The following is an 18,435-nucleotide window of genomic DNA, read 5'->3' on the forward strand; positions in this document are numbered from 1 at the left end:
TACGACAGTCCACTCTCCAGCACTGTAAAACTCTATGCCACTCCACTCTATGACATTCATACTGACACTTCACTCTATTCCATTCCACCCTATGACACTGTACTCTATTCTATGGCACTTCATGACATTCTAGTCTACGACACTTTACTCCACTCTAGGCTATGCACCTATAAGCCCCTCCACTCTTCGGCACTGACCTCTTTGGCACTCTACTCTACGCCATTTCACTCTATGCCAGTCCACTTCACTCTGCGACACTCCAATCTACTCTACTCTACTCTACTCAAGTCCACTCCACTCCACTCTACTCTACTCTACTCCCCTCCACTCTACACCACTCTATGCCACTCTACTCAATTCTATGCCACTCAACTCCATGACAGTCTATGACCCTCTACTCTACAACGCAACACACTCTCTGACCCTCCACAACACTGTTCTCCACTCTGCTCCACACTATGACACTATTCTATGACACACCACACCACTTTATGCTACTCTATGCCACTCCACTCTATGCCACACCATCTATGCCACTATATGACATCCCACTCTATAACTCTCTATCCACTGTACTTCACTCCATAGTACTCTACAATACTTTACTCCACTCTACGCCACTCCATTCCATTACACTCTATGGCCCATCTCTGTGTGACCCTCCATTCTACAATCCTCCACACCACTCTAGGGCCCTTCATTCACTCTATGACCCTACATGACACTTAGGGGCATATTTATACTCCGTTTGCGCCGGAATTGCGTTGTTTTTTTTGACGCAATTTCGACGCAAAACTAACTCCATATTTATACTTTGCCGTTAGACGCGTCTAGCGCCAAAGTCCATGGAGTTTGCGTCATTTTTTAGCGTGGACACCTACTTTGCGTTAATGAGATGCAAGGTAGGCGTTCACGTCTAAAAAATCGACTCCGAGGCATGTGCGTCAGATTTATACTCCCGGGCAAAATTCACGCCCGGGAGTGGGCGGGTCAAAAAAAATGACGTACGGCCGCTTTTGCGCCGTTTTTTAGCGCCTTCAAAAGGCAGGCGTTAAGGGACCTGTGGGCTCTGAAGGAGCCCAGAGGTGCCCTCCCATGCCCCCAGGGACACCCCCTGTCACCCTTGCCCACCCCAGGAGGACACCCAAGGCTGGAGGGACCCATCCCAGGGACATTAAGGTAAGTTCAGGTAAGTGTTTTTTTTTTTTTTTTGTGGCATAGGGGGGCCTGATTTGTGCCCCCCTACATGCCACTATGCCCAATGACCATGCCCAGGGGACAGAGGTCCCCTGGGCATGGCCATTGGGCAAGGGGGCATGACTCCTGTCTTTGCTAAGACAGGAGTCATTTCTATGGGGGTTGGGAGTGAAAAAAAATGGCGCAAATCGGGTTGAGGCGAAAAAATTGCCTCAACCTGACTTGCCCCATTTCTTGACGCCCAAGCTCCATATTCCCCTACGCCGGCGCTGCCTGGTGTACGTCGTTTTTTTTAACGCACACCAGACGGCACCGGCGGCTAATGCCGGCTAACGTCATTCAATAAATACGGCGCCCGCATGGCGCTTCAGAATGGCGTTAGCCGGCGCAAATTTTTTTGACGCAAAACTGCATTAGCGCAGTTTTGCGTCAAAAAGTATAAATATGGACCTTAATGTTACTGTACTCTGCAACATTCTATTCTACTCCACATCACTCTAAGCCACTCTATGTCACTCCCTGACACCCCACTCTACAACACTCTACAACACAATATGCTACTCTACCCCCTCCATTTTATGACACTCTATGCCACTATACTCTATGCCACTGTATGCCACCCGACTCCACAGCACTCTACTCTACTCTATGACATTTTACTCCACTCTATGCTACACCACTTTATGCACCTCCACTGTACGTCACCCCACTCTGTGACACCTTACTTCACTCTACCCCAGTCAACTCTGTGCTACTCTGCTCCACTCTATGGCACTCAGCGCTACTGTGCTCCACTCTGTGACATTCTATGACACTCCACTCTATGCCACTTCACTCTATGTCACTTTATCCCACTCTATGCTATGCCACTCCATTGTACTCCACTCTGTGGCACTCCACTCCACTCCTTTCTATGACACTCTAGTCTACACTACTCTAATACACGTTACTTCACTCTATTACACTTTATTCCACTCTATGCACCCCACTCTATGGGCCTCCACTCTACATCACTCCACTCTGATACTCTACTTCTGTCTATGCCACTCCACTATGTCACTCTATTCCACTCTATGCCACTCTAAGCCACCCACTCCACATTAAGACATTCTATGGCACTCCATTCCATTCCACTCTACAACACTCCACTACATTTTAACCCACTCTAAGGCCCTTCATTCTATGTCACTCCACTCTATGCCACTCTACAAAAGTCCACTCCACTCTTTGACATTCTATACCACTCTATGCCACTCCACTCCACTACCGTCCACTCTCTGATCCTCCACTGGAAGACTCTCCACTGTACAACCCTCTGCTCTATGACCCTCCATTTTACAACACTCTATGACACACCACTCTATGTCACACTACACCATGCCACTCAGTGCTGCTCCACTCTGCTCCACTCTATGCCACTCCACTACACTGTCCTCCACTTTACAACATTTTACTTCACTCTACAAAACTTTACTCTACTTTTATGCCCTTTTCTCCACTCCACCCCCTTCACTCTACGCCCCTCAATTCTATGACCCTCCACTCTATGCTCCTCCAGTCAATGGCTCTCCAATATATTCCCTGTACATCTCTCAACCCTACTCCACTCCACTCTACACCACTCCACTCCACTGTACTCCATTCACTCTACTCTACTCAAGTCTCCTTCACACTACTCTATGACACTCCATTCTACTCGAAGGCACTTCACTCTAATCCACAACACTTTACTCCACTTTACAACACTTTACTCCACACTATGCTATGCCACTCTACACCTTTCCATTCTACACGCTGTCACTCTAGGAAACTGTTATCCTCTCTCTGACACTCTACTCAACTCCACAACATTCTACTCCCCTCTGTGCCACAAAACTCTACACCTCTTGACTCCACATTACCCCTCCACTCTATGCCCCTCCACTCTATGCCCCTCCACTCTATGCTCCTCCACTCTATGCCCCTCCAATATACGCACCTCCAATCTATGCCTCTCTACATCACTCCGCTCTACAACACTCCACTCTTGCCACTCCACTCCACTCTACTCTATTCTACGACATTCCACTCTAATTCACAACATTTCACTCCACTCTATGACTTTCTACTCTACTCTGACACTCCACTCTAATCCACAACACTTTACCATACTCTACATCACTCCACTATACAACACTCCACTCTATGACACTCTCTGTTAGTCTGCAACACTCCGTGATACTTCATTCTACTCTATGCCATTTCACCCTATGCCACTCTACTGCACTCTGTAACTCCACTTCACACCACTCTCCTCAATGCAACAAACCTTTAGCATGCTGAACAGCATCCACACTGGTGTACAACATTGCTAAAACACATTGGCAAAGCCAAGCTGTTGCATAGGCAAGACCTATACGCTTTGCAATGATTGTTGAAAATGAAAGCGGAGGAATTAGTGGGGCAGAATGTGGACCTCTACAAACACCCTTTCCCTCCCTCAGGCTGAGGAGGTGGAGTTTGTACACCTGCATAATGTAGGTTTCGGTATGCAATAGAGGAGATAACATGAAGAATCTGACTCTAAGAATGGTCAATAAATGCAAAGTAGGAATGAGGAGAGAGAGAATGCCTTGTGTGGTTCAGTGTATAACGGGTGTTTCAATGGGAGGAGGGTGCAAGAGAGTGCATCTGAGTGAGAGTGTGTGAGGCAGAGAGAAGTATTTTAGAGAGAAGGATGTGAAAGAATGTGAGACTGGAAGATGGATCAAAAGAAGTTCTGGGAAAGGAAAAAAACTGTAACACGCACAGAGATTGTTTTTTTGTGCAGGAAGATATCCCTTCCTGCACAAAAACAATTCTCCTTGCAACTTTGCTTGCTGCTCTGCGTTGCGTGAAAGGTTAGTAAATGTGCTCCTTAGTACATGTTGCTTTTTTGCCTTGTAGAAGGATGAAAAGTTGAGGCTTGATGCCAATACTTGCACTGGTGCCCTAAGGAAGTATTATGAGGATGATTTGGAGTTTGGGTACAGGAGCACCATTGTACATCAATGGTGCTTCTGCTGTTCCAAAAGTGGGTTTACACCAGGGAAGCTTTAGCTGGCTCTGCCAGCATAAACCTTTGACTTGATAGCCCATCTGCAACAGAACTGTCAAACATCTCTATTTAGGGCAAGGCAACTGTCAAGATTCTCTTCTACCTGGGACCGCCACGCGAGACATAGCTGTCTTTTATAGGGAATACGCATAGTGCCTCTCAAGTACAGGCAGAAAACTGCTAGCTCATTAGGGACATTAACTTTATTTTTTCTTTTTTCCAAAAAGCAAACTCTCAAGCTGGGAGTTTGTATCTTGAAGACAATAAAAAATGTGCTAAATGGATACAGCAAACATGACACATGCTCAGCAAAGTTCAGTGTTTCAGTTGAGCCACTGCACCAAGTGCTCCACTAAAAGCACAGAGATCCTTGTCTCCCTGTTGGGAATCTCTGTTTATGGTGGGTGGTCATCTACTAGAGAGTGGAGAAAAGTGCCTATGCTGACCAGACTGGCCAGCTGGCTACTATCCATGGTCTAAATTACCCTGTTAATGATATGCAAAGCAATCTTTATATTTTTGTGAACTAAATGAGATGGGTGCACAGCATATGTTTTTGAATAATTGTCAAGCTAAACATATGCTTGTACAAGACACAAATGTTTGTGAAAGCGAGAATGGGAGTATGGGCAAAGAGTGACGCCCATCATGTTTTGGTGACCTACAACTTCATCACAATGATTTTGCACCAAATTTGCACAATTATTGTTTTGTACCAAGGAGTATACATTCTAAAATTTTGCACCATGTTTGCCTTGACAAAAGTGAAGCAAATGGACGCAAACTATTTTTTTACGTATTTACTTTCTAGCGCAAAACTTGTTTTGTTTTGGAAAATCACTTCAAGCAAAGGGGGCGTTCCGTGGGTGGTGCATGGGCATTCCCATGCAACCACCCAAGGGTTTTGATGCAAAACCCTATTTACTAAAAAAAAGTAGACAGGGTTTTGCATAAAACAATAGCACCCATTCCAACGAGGCGCTATCATGGAGAAATGCTTTTACTTCTCCTTTCCTTTCTGACTTTGCATGTATGCTGCAGTGTACAGCACATGTACAAAGTGGGAATAGTTTCAAAGTTAGTCTAAGCATAGTATTTTGTACTAGAAGGCAATACTTGAAGTTCAAAACCTATGCTAGACTCACGCAGACACCCTTGCACTGTGGTGAAAAGTGGTGTGTGTGGTACACAGCAGAGAATTTCTGCACCAGCGCTAGGAAGAGGGGAGGAAAGTGACATATTTTTTTTTAAACATGTAGCTCTCTTGCTCTCTCCTTGCGCAGCACAGCATTTCTGCCTGCTGCACTGCTCTGCCTGAGAATTTAGTTAACCTGGGCCCAAGCTTCCTGCTTATTCCATAGGGAACAAAGAAAACGTATTTGTCTCATAAAAGTATTTACATTTCAGAGGCAGAACTACATTAACATGGGTTATCACAGTCCATAGTGTCAAATTCGTATTCACCTGTCTTAGCTTAATTATTGAGTAAACTGAGCCTGATAGAGAATGTCCCTAAGGTTAACATGTCACATTATTATAAAGAAAAGAGATATTGTCCTTGTTTACTCCTGAGATAACTTTGATTTGTGTTTCAGGATTCACAAGTTGTACAGCACTATGCATCACAATTACAGACTGGAAAAGTAGAGCCAGAGTTTGAGGACCAGGAGTCACAGTCAAAGGAGCAGTGGTCAACATCTGAATCAGATTCCCAGGCAGAGATAGATTCAGAGGATGAGGAGCAAGAGGGTGAAAAATGTGAACCAGAGGCTGAGGGACATGCGCCAGAGTTAGAAGGACAACAGACAGAACCCGAGGTAGGGTCAGAAGGTGAGATAGAAGAAAAAGAGCTAGAAAAAGGAGAGTCAGAAGAAGAACTAGAGGAAGAGCCAGAAGAAGGAGCGCCAGAAGAAGAAGAGTCAGAAAGAGAACCTGAAGGAGAGCCAGAAGAAAAAGAGTCACACATAGGAGAGCCAGAAGAAGAAGAGCTAGAACACAAACCAGAAGAAGTGCCAGAAGAAGAGTCTGAAGAAAGAGAGCCGGAAGGAGATCCAGACAAAGATTCAGAAGGAGAGCCAAAAGAAAGAGAGCCAGAAGAAGGAGAGCCAGATGACAAACAACAAGAAAAGCCAGAGTCAGAAGGAGAGCTAAAAGAAGGAGAGGCAGAAGATGGAGAGGCAGAAGAAGCAGAGCCAGAAGAACCAAAAGAAGAACCAGAAGGAGAGCCAGTACTGAGAGAGCAAGAAAAAGGAGAGCCAGGAGAAGAAGAGGCAGAAGACGACCCAGAAGTTGAACCAGAAGAAGAACAAGAGAATGAAGAAGAACCTGAGGTAATGTCATGTGCATGTTCTTCCTCAGAGCACAGTCTTGGCATCATCTCTCCACTAACCTTTATTCTATCACACAATCAGTAGAAGAAATAATCAATAACTAGAAAAAGTATAGGTTGTATTACTGCTAATGTGTTTTATTGCACAAGACATGGAATGCCCATTTTCCACTAACTTCTGAAACTTTAAGGTGTGTGCATTTTATGTACATGCACATGTGCAAAGGTACTGTTAGTACAGATCATCAGGTTGTTTTAAGAGTCCTTTGTGGTTACCAAATTAGTGTAAGCATCTTGGATGCATATTATTTCTGGATATCTGCAGAGTGCTAGAACAAGACCTGTTCCTATGAAGATGTTGATTAGAAGGGGAGAAGAGGAGAAGGGCAGGAGAACGTGGTCAAAGACAGTAGATAATGAATCTCTAGAGGTGAGTGTTTTACTGCTATGTTTAGGCAGACAAAGGTGACTGGGTTTCCAGAGCTACCTGCAGGTCTTTTTAGAGCTGAACACATGTTCTACATTTTCATGGTGTATGAACATGTAGGATCTGACTGTAGTTACTGGTTGGGTTGTAGTTAAGAGCAGTGGGGTTTAGCTATTGTGGGACAAGTTTAGTGTAGATTTTGAAAATCTAACTCAGTTCTTTAAAAACAGTACATGGTTTGGAGTTCTTATACAGTAGTTGATGTCTGGTCTTGTAAATGTGTCCAACTCCTTGATTTTGCAGTCATTAAAGTTAGGTGAGATATTTTTATGTAAGGATAAAGTAGCCTAAATTATAATTCCCTTGCTAGATTAGTCTACTGTTGATGGGGGAATAAGGATATTAGTGGTTTTACCCTTTTAGTCAATAGGTCACTTTCCAATTTATTCTATTTATACTTAGTGTAAAGCTCTAACACCACAACATACCAAATCAGATCACTTTGGTGGAAGTAAGAAAAATTATAAATATAGAAGTCTGGCATCACGTCAGAGATGTCTACTAGTGGGATCAGAGAACGAAGTGCAGAAGACATTTTCATCAGTTAAAGTCATGTGTCACCGAGGGTGTAAAAGCATTTAAGAGGGAAACATAAACTGTAGCGGCCACAAGGCTATAATGTGTCAGTCTTAGATGTTTGGCTGGCAAAAAAGTATAAATGGCCATGAGAGGAAGGGCAAACAGGGAACCAGGTATTACATTTTGCTGATGTCAGATAAGCCCATTTCTTCCCAACGTAAGGGCTGAGGGTTTGTTTGACATGAAAGAGCATTTTGGAACTTGGACACCTTGTCAAAGGGGGTCCAAGTTCAGAAGTGCAGAAGGTTAGGGGGTTGCTCCGGCCTTCATGGCCAATGAAAAAGTGGTGGATTTGCCATCAACAAGTTGTAGCTAATTTGACCTCATCACAACTGGATCTCAGAAAGGCAACATAATTAATAGATGACCGCCCTTCATGACGTTTGGTATAGAATCGAGAATTTTTGTAACTGTCATCACGGCTATGGATCACCCTGGCCAGAGGTCTCATGCAGAAACTTTACAACAGTGTGGCAGTTTCAGATCCATATTGTAGTACATTAAAAACTTTTAGTATGGGGAGGACATTTTGACTGCATAAGTTTACTCAGACTAACTCTATCCTCTATTCTAGGATGCTTCCAGCCAGTCAGAGAGCACCAACAGTCCTGATGATGATTTTGACCCTGAATACCTCTATTTCGAGGTACGTAACCTTTAAACTCTAAATAGTTTAGAGCATAGGCTACTTTGGCATATCACAATGATCTGCTGCCTTTCAGCTAAGTTTACCATACACAAATTCCACATTTAAACATAAATGACGACGACTCTTGGCGCCAGATTTAAAAGGCCCTATCGCCACCGGAGTGTCACTTTTAGTGACGCTCCTGTGGCGCTATGCACTGCGCCGTATTTACAAAGTGGCGTTAAGCCACTTTTTGTGGCTTAAAGCCACCTTGAAAATATGGCCCCTTCACATGCAGCGCTTTGTGTGGAAGGGACATGCAATGGGTGTTGCTGTGGGCATGCCACAGTAACACCCATTGCATTTTGACGCTGCCCTAGATTTACAAGTTTTCATAAACCTGAGGCAGTGCCAAAATCTAATGCCACCCCTTTAGCATGGCGCAACGAGGAGAAATGCGTTCATTTCTCCTCCTTTTTTGCTCTTTCTATGTGTCCTGCGTTCTGCAGGTATTGATATCTAAATTACCAGGGTGTGCCTGTTAGCTAAATATTGTGCAAGTGACCATCCACAGGTCATCTGATTTTACGTTATTGATATGGTGCATATAATACTGGCCTACAAAATCTATAAGGTGCGTGGTGGCTGTTGTGTAGTTATACATGCATCAATTCCACATTAATATTTCTTGTAGTCAGGCCCACGTTAGTAAGGTATTGAGTAGTAAACATGCCCTATAAATTTGACAGTGTGAGCCCTGTTGCAAAAATCATGCTGCCAGGTGCAACAACTTGTGCTGAGCCCTTTTGATGTTGTTTTCTATGAGTCCTGTTAGCCAGGCCATTTTTGCACCAGGAAGTTGTCATTTGCATGAGGCAGAGACTTTTTGAACGCCAGGGGCAAGCGGGGGCTGGTCGGTGTCAGTGGACACTGATCTTGTTGGAATGAGCCCAATATTATGAAACTGTACCTGGTGACATTTTACAGTTTTGCCCCAGTGCCAAGTATCTGCCTTTTTTGCCATGTGGCAACAATTGGTTTTATGAGAGTTAGCGTATCTTCATGAAGCGTGCCACCACCACAAATGCTGACAACCTTCAGAATTCAGACTTCTCTCCAGGCTTTTTGCAGATTTTTCACCTTTCCTGGCCTATACTTTTGCTGATTTTCTGACCCTGTGACCTGTGCAACTGCCACTCAGTGCTAGAGCGCGCATGCTGTTTTCCTTAAACTTTACTATTAAATTGTTTACACCCAGTTAGCCTACTTAACCTTATAGTAAGGCCATGGTAAGATGACCTAGGAAATGCTCTTGTGGTATGGGAGTTAAAACTCAGAGCCAGATTTACAAGGCCCTAGCGCCTAAGGGCCACACTAGCGTAATTTTTTGTACGCTAATGTGGTTTAAGGAGGCCATTCTCCTTCACCATATTTACAAAGTGGCGCAATGGTAGTCCAGCGGAGACCCCTTCCCGTATGCAAATGGGTTACCACCAACTTTAGGTTGGTGGTAACTGTGATTGTTTTGCGACTGCATTTACAGTTGCAAAACAATCTTACATCCCCCAGCGACTCGCTATGAGGAAGGGACGCCCTCGGCATGTCCCTTCCTAATAGCGACTCGCAAACCTGTTCTGCGAGTCGGTTGCAGCCTATCGCAGAATAGGATTGTTTCATTGGGAAAAACCTTTTCCCGATCGGGCTGTTTGCGACTGAAAAAAGGCTTTCATACATCTGGCCCTAGATGTTTGAAGGCCAGAAAGGACGATTTAGCTTTCTGAGGTCCTTAATTTAGTAAGAGTGAGAGCAGATTTATGATGACTTTTCAATCCCACAAAGTCACGTACAGTGACACAAAGCAGCGTAGGCTCTTGACATGGTATTTTTTTACCAGTGCAATTTGTTTTGCTGTGAACGAGTACCCTTTTTGTAGCGCAGATAGCGTATGGAATGTTTTGCACTACTTTGTATCAAGGGGCGTTCCATAGGTGATACTTTGTTGTCCCAGGGTAACCAACCATGGTTTTTGAGGCAAAGCCTTATATAGTAAGATTGCTAGACTGCCTTTGCTTCAAAAATAGCCTCCTTGAGGCAGATACAAAGTAGACGAAATGCTCTGTACAATGTTTGAAATGCTTTAAAAGATGTCCAGAATAGGGGTTCGTATTAGGAGGACCCTCCCAATAGAGTACTTATGCTAGGCAGCACGCAAAATCCTTTGCACTATAAGGCAAAGGTACGTCTGTGTGGTGCTAGGCAGCCTTAAAAAGTGCCACACAGGGGAAGAGAGCAGCAGCAGGCCAGGCTTGCTAAAAAAAGGCTTGGCACAGCTCTCTCCCCTAACGGAAGTCATGAGCTGGCTTTATGGAAACCTGCCCCTCAGTTGGGTACAGTGATATATTTTATGTTTATATGTCTTTTTAGGGACTGAAAACAGCAGGTGTGGATGAACTGCTACGTAAAAAAAACTTATGAATATGACAAGACCTAATTCATCAGAGAAAGCGCCTTTCTTTAGGATCCCTAATCATATCATACATTGAAAAATCAGGTGAACCAGATAAAATCAGAGAATCTCGCACTGAGCACGTGTTAAGCAGTGGCTGGTGCTTCATAGAACATAAGAGCTAGAACCTCATGCTCTGTTTGTCTCTAAGAGCTAGAACTTCATGCTCCGCTCGTCTCTAAGAGCTAGAACATTATGCTACACTCGTCTCTAAGAGCTAGAACCTCATGCTCCGCTCGTCTCTAAGAGCTAGAACCTCATGCTCTGTTCCTCTCTAAGAGCTACATCCTCATGCTCAGTTCGTCTTTAAGAGCTAGAACCTCATGCTCCACTCGTCTCTGTCAGCGCAAGGTGCAGCTTTTGAACATCATATTCAGTGGCGTAGCATGGGGGGTGCAGGGGGGGGCGGCCGCACCGGGCGCAACATCTGGGGGGGGGGGCGCTCTCACTCGCGAGTGCTAAAATCCACGGGTTAGGGGGCGCAAATTACTTGCCTTGCCCCGGGTGCTGACAACCCACGCTACGCCACTGATCATATTGGGCCTATTGTTAGCCAATTCAGGTGCACTCATACAATCTCACTGTGTGCATATCTTCGACAGGCACAGAGGAATCATTAAAACCTAATGTACTGAATTCTCTATTGGTGGCAGTTTTTCCCCAGAACCTCAGAGCTAGTACCTCATGCTGTGCTTACCGCTCCCTAGAGCTGCACAAGATGAATATCTGTGGCAGAGGCAGGCGCATCACTAGACCCACATGTTGTGCATCTCTCTAGTAGGGACCTCGTGCATTCTCTTGTGGTAGCAGGTGCTTCCCCAGACCCTCAGAGCTTGCACCTTATGTGGTACCCATCTCTGGCAGTTGAAGAATCTCACAATGAGAATGTCATTAGCAGTGTCAGGTGCATCAGTAGAACCACACCTAATGATATGAAATCTGGGGTCCCCGGAGCCGCAGGGATGAACTTCTAATTCTCTGATGCAAGTACTAAGATCGATGAACCGACATTGAATTAGAAAGCTGGTTGGACCACAGACCTAACACAAACCAATTGTGCAATCTTGTGGAGGCTGTGTTTTCAAGTTAGTATCAGTCCCTCTACTGTAGATGAGTTCAGGGATACGGTGGCAGTCCAAACAATCTGTTGTTTATGAATAACACTCAAACATAGCACTAAGAAACAGGACATGTACTTTAAAATGTTTACTTTAAAATCCTCAGCCTAGTGCAGCCTAGTGCATAAATTATATGCTGTAACCACAGAGAATAGTCAGCAATAACAAGATAAATGTTTCTAGCATTATTAGAAAGTTTATGACACCATAAAACGCTAAAGCTATTTGAAAGTGCTATACTAAAACTTAGCTGAAGCATTAAGGGCCACATGTGCAAAGTTTTTTGCCGGTCACCAATGGGCCGAAACACAGAGATGACCCGTTTGTGAATGCAAAAAGGCTTTTTGACGTGTACCAAACCCAAATAGCGATTCACTAACCTGTTACTGACTTGCAATTTGGGTTTGCAATTCGGTAAAAGGAATGGCCGCGTTGAGGGTGTTGCTTCCTAATACCGAATCGCAATCGTGTGTGTGAATGTTTTGTGACTGAAATGCAGCCACCAAACAGTCACATTTTACCACCAATTTCAAATTAGTGGTAACCCATTGTGAATATTTCTAAAAGCATTTTTAAGAACAGGCAGTGGTTCCATGGACCACTGGCTGCTCCTAAAAAGTGAAAAGACAACTTTTCATTTTGTTTTTTGAATCACCCCTTTTTCCTTTAAGGACAACGGGCTTCAATTTAAAAAAAAGACTGCTTTATCGAAAAGCAATCACAGATGGTGTTCTACTGACCCCAGCAGGCCTCCATCCCTGTGAGTTTTGCAATTCCCAATTGGTCTCAAAGCGAGACCTACCTCATTAATATTCATGAGGCAGGTCTATTTGCGACACACTGGGAATCACAAATGAACCTCAAGAGAGTTTCATACATTTGAAATAGTGATTTCGTAATTGTGATTCGCAGGAAATTGCACTTAGGAACTTGCTATTGCAAACTTTTATACATGTGGCCCTAAATAACAGAAACTGCCTTTCAAATTTGGGATTTTGTTAGGATAGCTCCTACAGCATACCTATGAACAGCTGGCTGCAGCTATTCTTTATTCTTATTCTTCATCAGAGCTCGGCCTAGCAAGCAAAATATATGCTCTGCGTGAAGGACACCTTCTGCGCAGTGGATGTCTCAGCAAGCTAACGTGACCACTGACATAATTCTAAAGAGAAGACCTCTCCAAATCAGAGAGTTTATATACTGTTTGACGACTGATTTTATTTTTATACTTACAAAATAAAATAGGGTATGGAGACAGTAAAGATTCTCTATGACTGAACTAACAAGGCACAAAATGTATTAGCTCCATCCATTTTTCATTAAACCTCCATCTTTGTAAACAACAGGCTTATACTGTAATGGCTACACTCATTAACATAAACAAAAAACATGTCGGCCTACAGAGTTGTCACCCATGATGATAACAGCATTTGTGGGTGCGCTTGAAGAACTTCATACTTTTTAATAGAGATAAAGAAAAGGCTAGCCGCAGTCAGGGAATGAAAAGAGACTGACTTAATGAGAGCTGTAAAGGTGACCATGAGTGTAGGGAATATCTATAGCAGGTGGAGGCATATCCCTAGCAGCTTGCACTGTTCATTTTCGTAGCTGGGGCAGCTACATCCCGAGACATCAGAGCTAGTACTTCATATTGTGTATATCTCTGGTGATGAAAAGTGCATCCTCAGAACTACACAATGTGGATTTCAATAGCAGGGGCAGTTGCATCTGTAGAACCCCACACTGTGCATATTTCTAGCAGTAGCTGGTTCATCCCTAGACTGTCATACTGTGCATCTCCTTAGATTTGGCATATGCAAACCTAGAACCTCATACTGTGCATAAGTCTAGCAAGGGGAGGTGTATCCTTAGATCCTTATGCAGCACGTTTCTTAAGCAGGCACAAGTGCATTCCTTCATCTCCCAGATATGCTTTATCTATCAGTGGCTAGTATATCCTTAGATTATCATACTGGACATATCTCTAGCACTGGAATTGGGTGGAATGCATTGTTTATGTCCTGCTGTGCATATGTTTGGCAGTAGAAGGTCCACCCCTAGAACCTCACCATGCATAACAACTAGCAGCAGCTGTATTCCTAGAGCCTCACATTGTGCATAGCAGTGGTAGGTGTTTTCCAAGAATGTGACACTGCATATCTTCAGCAGGTAGAGTAGCAACCCGAGACCTTCATCCAGCACCAGTCTCTAGCAATATTGTGCATTCCTACAACCTCATAGCGTTAATATCTATACTGGAGGTAGAGGCATCCTTTGAACCATCTCTGGAGCTCAGATCTAGAGCAACATCTGTCTTCTGGCAGTGGAAGGCAAAACACTAAAGCCTAAGACTGCATGTCTAGCAGAGAAGTCACATCTGTAGACCCACCTACTGCACACGGCTCTGCCAAAGGCAGATGTTTCCTTAGAACAGAGGTCTTCAAACTTTTTGATGCCGGGACCCCCTCTTAAAAAAATGTAGGTGTAAGGACCCCCTCCTGATAAAAATTTCTAGAACCTGGTACTCCTCATCATCAACAATAATAAACATCCCCATTTCGCACAGCAAATCATTTTTACTGTGAGGAAATAATATTAAACAGTGTTTAGCAAATCAAAGATCGGTGAATGTGGGGGCATGGTCAAGGGTGTGGCTAAAAACAAAGGTCCTCATTTATTAGGAATTGACATGGGGCAGAGCTGCAAGTCTTTTTGCTACACTTCCACACTCTCAATACAAAAGGGCAGGAATGGACCGTATTTATGAAATACAGTACATTTCTGTCCTTTCCCCCTGCGCTGGCGCACAATTGCTGCCTAGTGCCAACATAGGCAGGATTTTATTTGTGCAGGAAGGGGCACCTTCCTGCACAAAAACAATCCAGAAAGGCATTGTACCTCTTTCTACATGTGTGGCAGATAGCAGCACACATGGAAAGAGAAAAAAACAAGGAGAAATTAAAACATTTCCTCTCATTATGCCTGCTCTGGGGAGGTGTAAGGTTTTGGCACTGCTCCAGTTTACATGATTTTGTAAATCTGGGGCAGTGTCAAAATCCATCTGTGTTGCATAGGAACACCCACCACTACGCCCGTGGAACGCCTCCTTAACGCAAAGAAAGGCAATGCAGCGACTTGCACTGCCTTGCCTTACTCCATATCAACAAGGCCATTCAATCCACTCAGGGTGGCTTTGAGTCAGCTCATAGGTACGATTGAGAGGCTTGTGATGCTGGAGCATAAAAAAAAGTGATGCTCCAGCAGCGCAAGCCTCTCAGAAATAAACCTTAAATATTCTTTAAAAAATTTTTAAGTCTTTCACCGCCAGGTAGCTACATATAAAATAATAGCCAGCTGAAATGAAAAATAAATAAAATAAAGTTGTCACTCATTGGGAAATGCACTGTAGTGCATTATGAAACCTCTATTAGTTAATGCACTGCAGAGGTCTGTGTTTAACCGGAGAGCAACAGAACTAAATCTTTGTTGGTACAGTTGAGAATAGTGACTTGTGTATTTTTAGTGCCATGAAGTCACAGCCTGTGACAGAAAGCACTGTGAATATATAAAAAGGCATTATTTTATACGTGCATTGCACACAGTATAATATAGGCCACTACAAAAAGGTTTATTATAAAACGGTGCTTCCAAAATATGAATTTAAGTAATATCAGAGCACATGCAATACCTTTTTTTAATAGATGTCCCTTCAACACCTCCAGGTGAAGTGAGCACTGTTGAAATACAATTACAATTAAAAGCATGCACTTCACAGCTCAGTTGTTAACTCTTCGCACTGCCCCTCAAAAAAAAAAAAAATGTTTGTCCTCACAAAGCTGCTCCCATGCACCCTTTACATTTGCAGATCAGCTCGTAGAGCACATTTTCTTTTCATTCAGGAAGCAGAAGCCCTGAGCTGAAAGTCTCCTTAGCTGTCTGTGCGGCTTTCACAGCACAGGAGACTCAAATTAAAGTTCAGCTGAGGCATTTTAAGGATCAGCTGGGGGAATGTGCGACCCCTTTTCCAGGTCTCCACGGCCCCCCTGGGGGTCCCGACCCCCAGATTGAAGACCTCTGCCTTAGAACCACATGTGGTGGATATCTCGAGTCGGGGTAGATGCATCCTTTGGCCCTTAGCTCTAGTAGCTGGTAAATCTCAGGCAGTGAAAGGCGCACCCTCTTTATCCGGACACTGCATAACATCTAGCAGCAGTATGTGCGTTTCTTAGAACTTCATGCTGTGTATATCCCTCTCAGTGGCAGGTGCATTTCTAGAATCTCACACAGCATATGTCCTGCAGGGACAGTGTCATCCCCAGACCTACATGCTCATCAAGTCTCTAGAAAAGTCATGTGCATCCCTAGAACATCATACTGTTCATATCTCTAGTGGGAGATAGATGCATCCTTTGGAGCTCAGGTCTAGCACATCATTCTGTGCACATCTATTGCAGCAGAAGGTGCACCCCTTGGGCTTCACAGTGTATATCTCCAGCAAGGCCCGGTGCATTCCTAGCCCTCATCTTACATATAGCTCTATCAACAACAGGTGTGTCCTTATAGTCACCAGCTGTAGACATCTCTAGTGGGAGCAGATGCATCCCTTGGATCTCAGATCTGGTAAGTCATGCTATGCTCCTCACTGACAGTAAAAGTAAGTTCCTTGAACCTAACTTCGTGAAAATCTCTGGCAGTGGAAGGTGCTTTCCTGGATTCTCTTATTCACTGCAGTGTCGAGAGCACCCATATAACCTCTTGCTGTGACTATTTCTGCAGGAGTAGGTGTATCCCTAGAGCTGCAAGATGCACACATCTCTAGCATGAGTGGGCGCATCCTTAGAACCTCTCGGCATGCATATTTCTGCAATGGCAGGTGTATCTCTAGAGCTGCTCTCTGTGTACTTCTCCAGCAAAAGCACGCGCATCGCTAGATCCTCTTGCTGCACATATTTCTGCAGTTGCAGGTGTATCGGTAGAGCTGCACGCTGTGTACATTTCTAGCAAGGGCAGACGTATCCTTAGAACTTCTTGCTGTGCATATCTCTGCAGTGGCAGGTGTATCGCTAGAGTTGCTCACTGCGCACATCTCTAGCAAGGACAAGCACGTCCCTAGATCCTCTCACTGTGCATATCACTGCAATGGCAGGTGTATCGGTAGAGCTCCAAACTGCATATATCTCTAGCAAGGGCAGGTGCATTCCTAGATCCTCTGGCTGTGCATATCTCTGCAGAGGCAGGTGTATCGGTAGAGCTCCAAACTGCATATATCTCTAGCAAGGGCAGGCGCATCCCTAGATCCTCTCACTGTGCATATCTCTGCGTTGGCATTTGCATCCCTCAGACTACTAAGCTAGTACCTCATTCTGTGCACATCTTTTACATTGTAGGGAATATCCCTAAATGCTCATATTGGGCTCATCTCTCAGAGTGGCAAGTGAAACCCTAGCACATCATACTGTGAATATGTCCCTGGCAACATGTATTAATTCCAAAAAACCTTACCATATGCATATTTCAGGTGCACTCCTACTATCTCTGGCTGTGCACATCTGTAGCAACAGCAGGTGCATCACTAGAAACTCATATTGTGTATATCCCTAGTAGGGGAAGCACCATCACCGGACCCTCACGCTTCGCAGGTCTCACATCCAGGCCTAGTCCATCACTGAAATATCACACTGCATCATGTCTCTAGCTGTGGTACTTAGAACCTGGTGTTCTGCATAGGTCTAGAAGGGGCAGGTGCATGTCTGGGCTGCAGAGGTCATTCTTTACATTATACACCTTCCGGGCATGGGCAGGTGATTCCTCCCAATCCAGGACTAGGCCTCAGCTGCTCCTTCAAGAGTTACATGCATGTAATAACCCACACCTGTGTCTCTCTTGCTTACAGATGCTGCTGAAAAACATTAGGAGGAAGTAACATGCACCTCTAACCTCGGACAGTGCTAAACACAGTCTTGGTGTCCCGCAACAGGTGTTAATTGCCTCCTAATCACACACATGGATGTTCAAGAGGAGGAGAACTGGTCATCGAAGGCACATGAACAACACTGGGTCTTCAACCCTATGGCTAAAAATGAGGCCAGGAGACATTTGCCAATACTGACAAGGGGACTTCGGTAACAGCGAGATTTGGCTGAGGACAGGCCAACACTGTTGAGCAGATAACGTCCACAGGGCAAGAAGTGGAAATGAAGAGAGACTTTCTCATCCAAATAGGCCAGTGGGAGTATTTTTAGAGGCTGTCATGTAATGAGATCTTACCACCCCCTTTCTCAGACACAGAGGAGATACTGGCTGGTTGTAAGGACAAACAGCTCCTCTTCACTTTGGGCTTCCCATCATCAGACCGTGTTCGCTTATATATGTCATATTATACTCCGCCGAGGCATAGAAATTGTGTTTTTTTTCTGTCATTTTTAAATGTATTTTCTTCCTGGTAATTTTCTACGTGTAAATCGAAACCGAAGATTTAGGCCCAGATTTAAGAGGGCCTAGTGCCTCCTTGCGCC

The 18,435-nt window shown here is 44.3% G+C and overlaps 1 protein-coding gene across 1 annotated transcript in view; it reads left to right on the top strand.

The window, feature by feature from the left end:
- LOC138246527 (uncharacterized) overlaps nucleotides 1-18,025 on the top strand; it is a 601,223-nt gene extending 583,198 nt beyond the window's left edge. The window contains exons 25-27 of the mRNA XM_069201183.1: nucleotides 5,869-6,603; nucleotides 8,243-8,314; nucleotides 17,814-18,025. Coding sequence (XP_069057284.1) covers nucleotides 5,869-6,603; nucleotides 8,243-8,314; nucleotides 17,814-17,843 — 837 coding nt within the window. The 3' untranslated portion in view covers nucleotides 17,844-18,025. The remainder of the gene's footprint in view (nucleotides 1-5,868; nucleotides 6,604-8,242; nucleotides 8,315-17,813) is intronic.
- The last annotated feature ends 410 nt before the right edge of the window (nucleotides 18,026-18,435 follow it).

This window comes from Pleurodeles waltl, chromosome 7 (genome assembly GCF_031143425.1).
Source record: "Pleurodeles waltl isolate 20211129_DDA chromosome 7, aPleWal1.hap1.20221129, whole genome shotgun sequence".
Lineage (NCBI taxonomy): Eukaryota > Metazoa > Chordata > Amphibia > Caudata > Salamandridae > Pleurodeles > Pleurodeles waltl.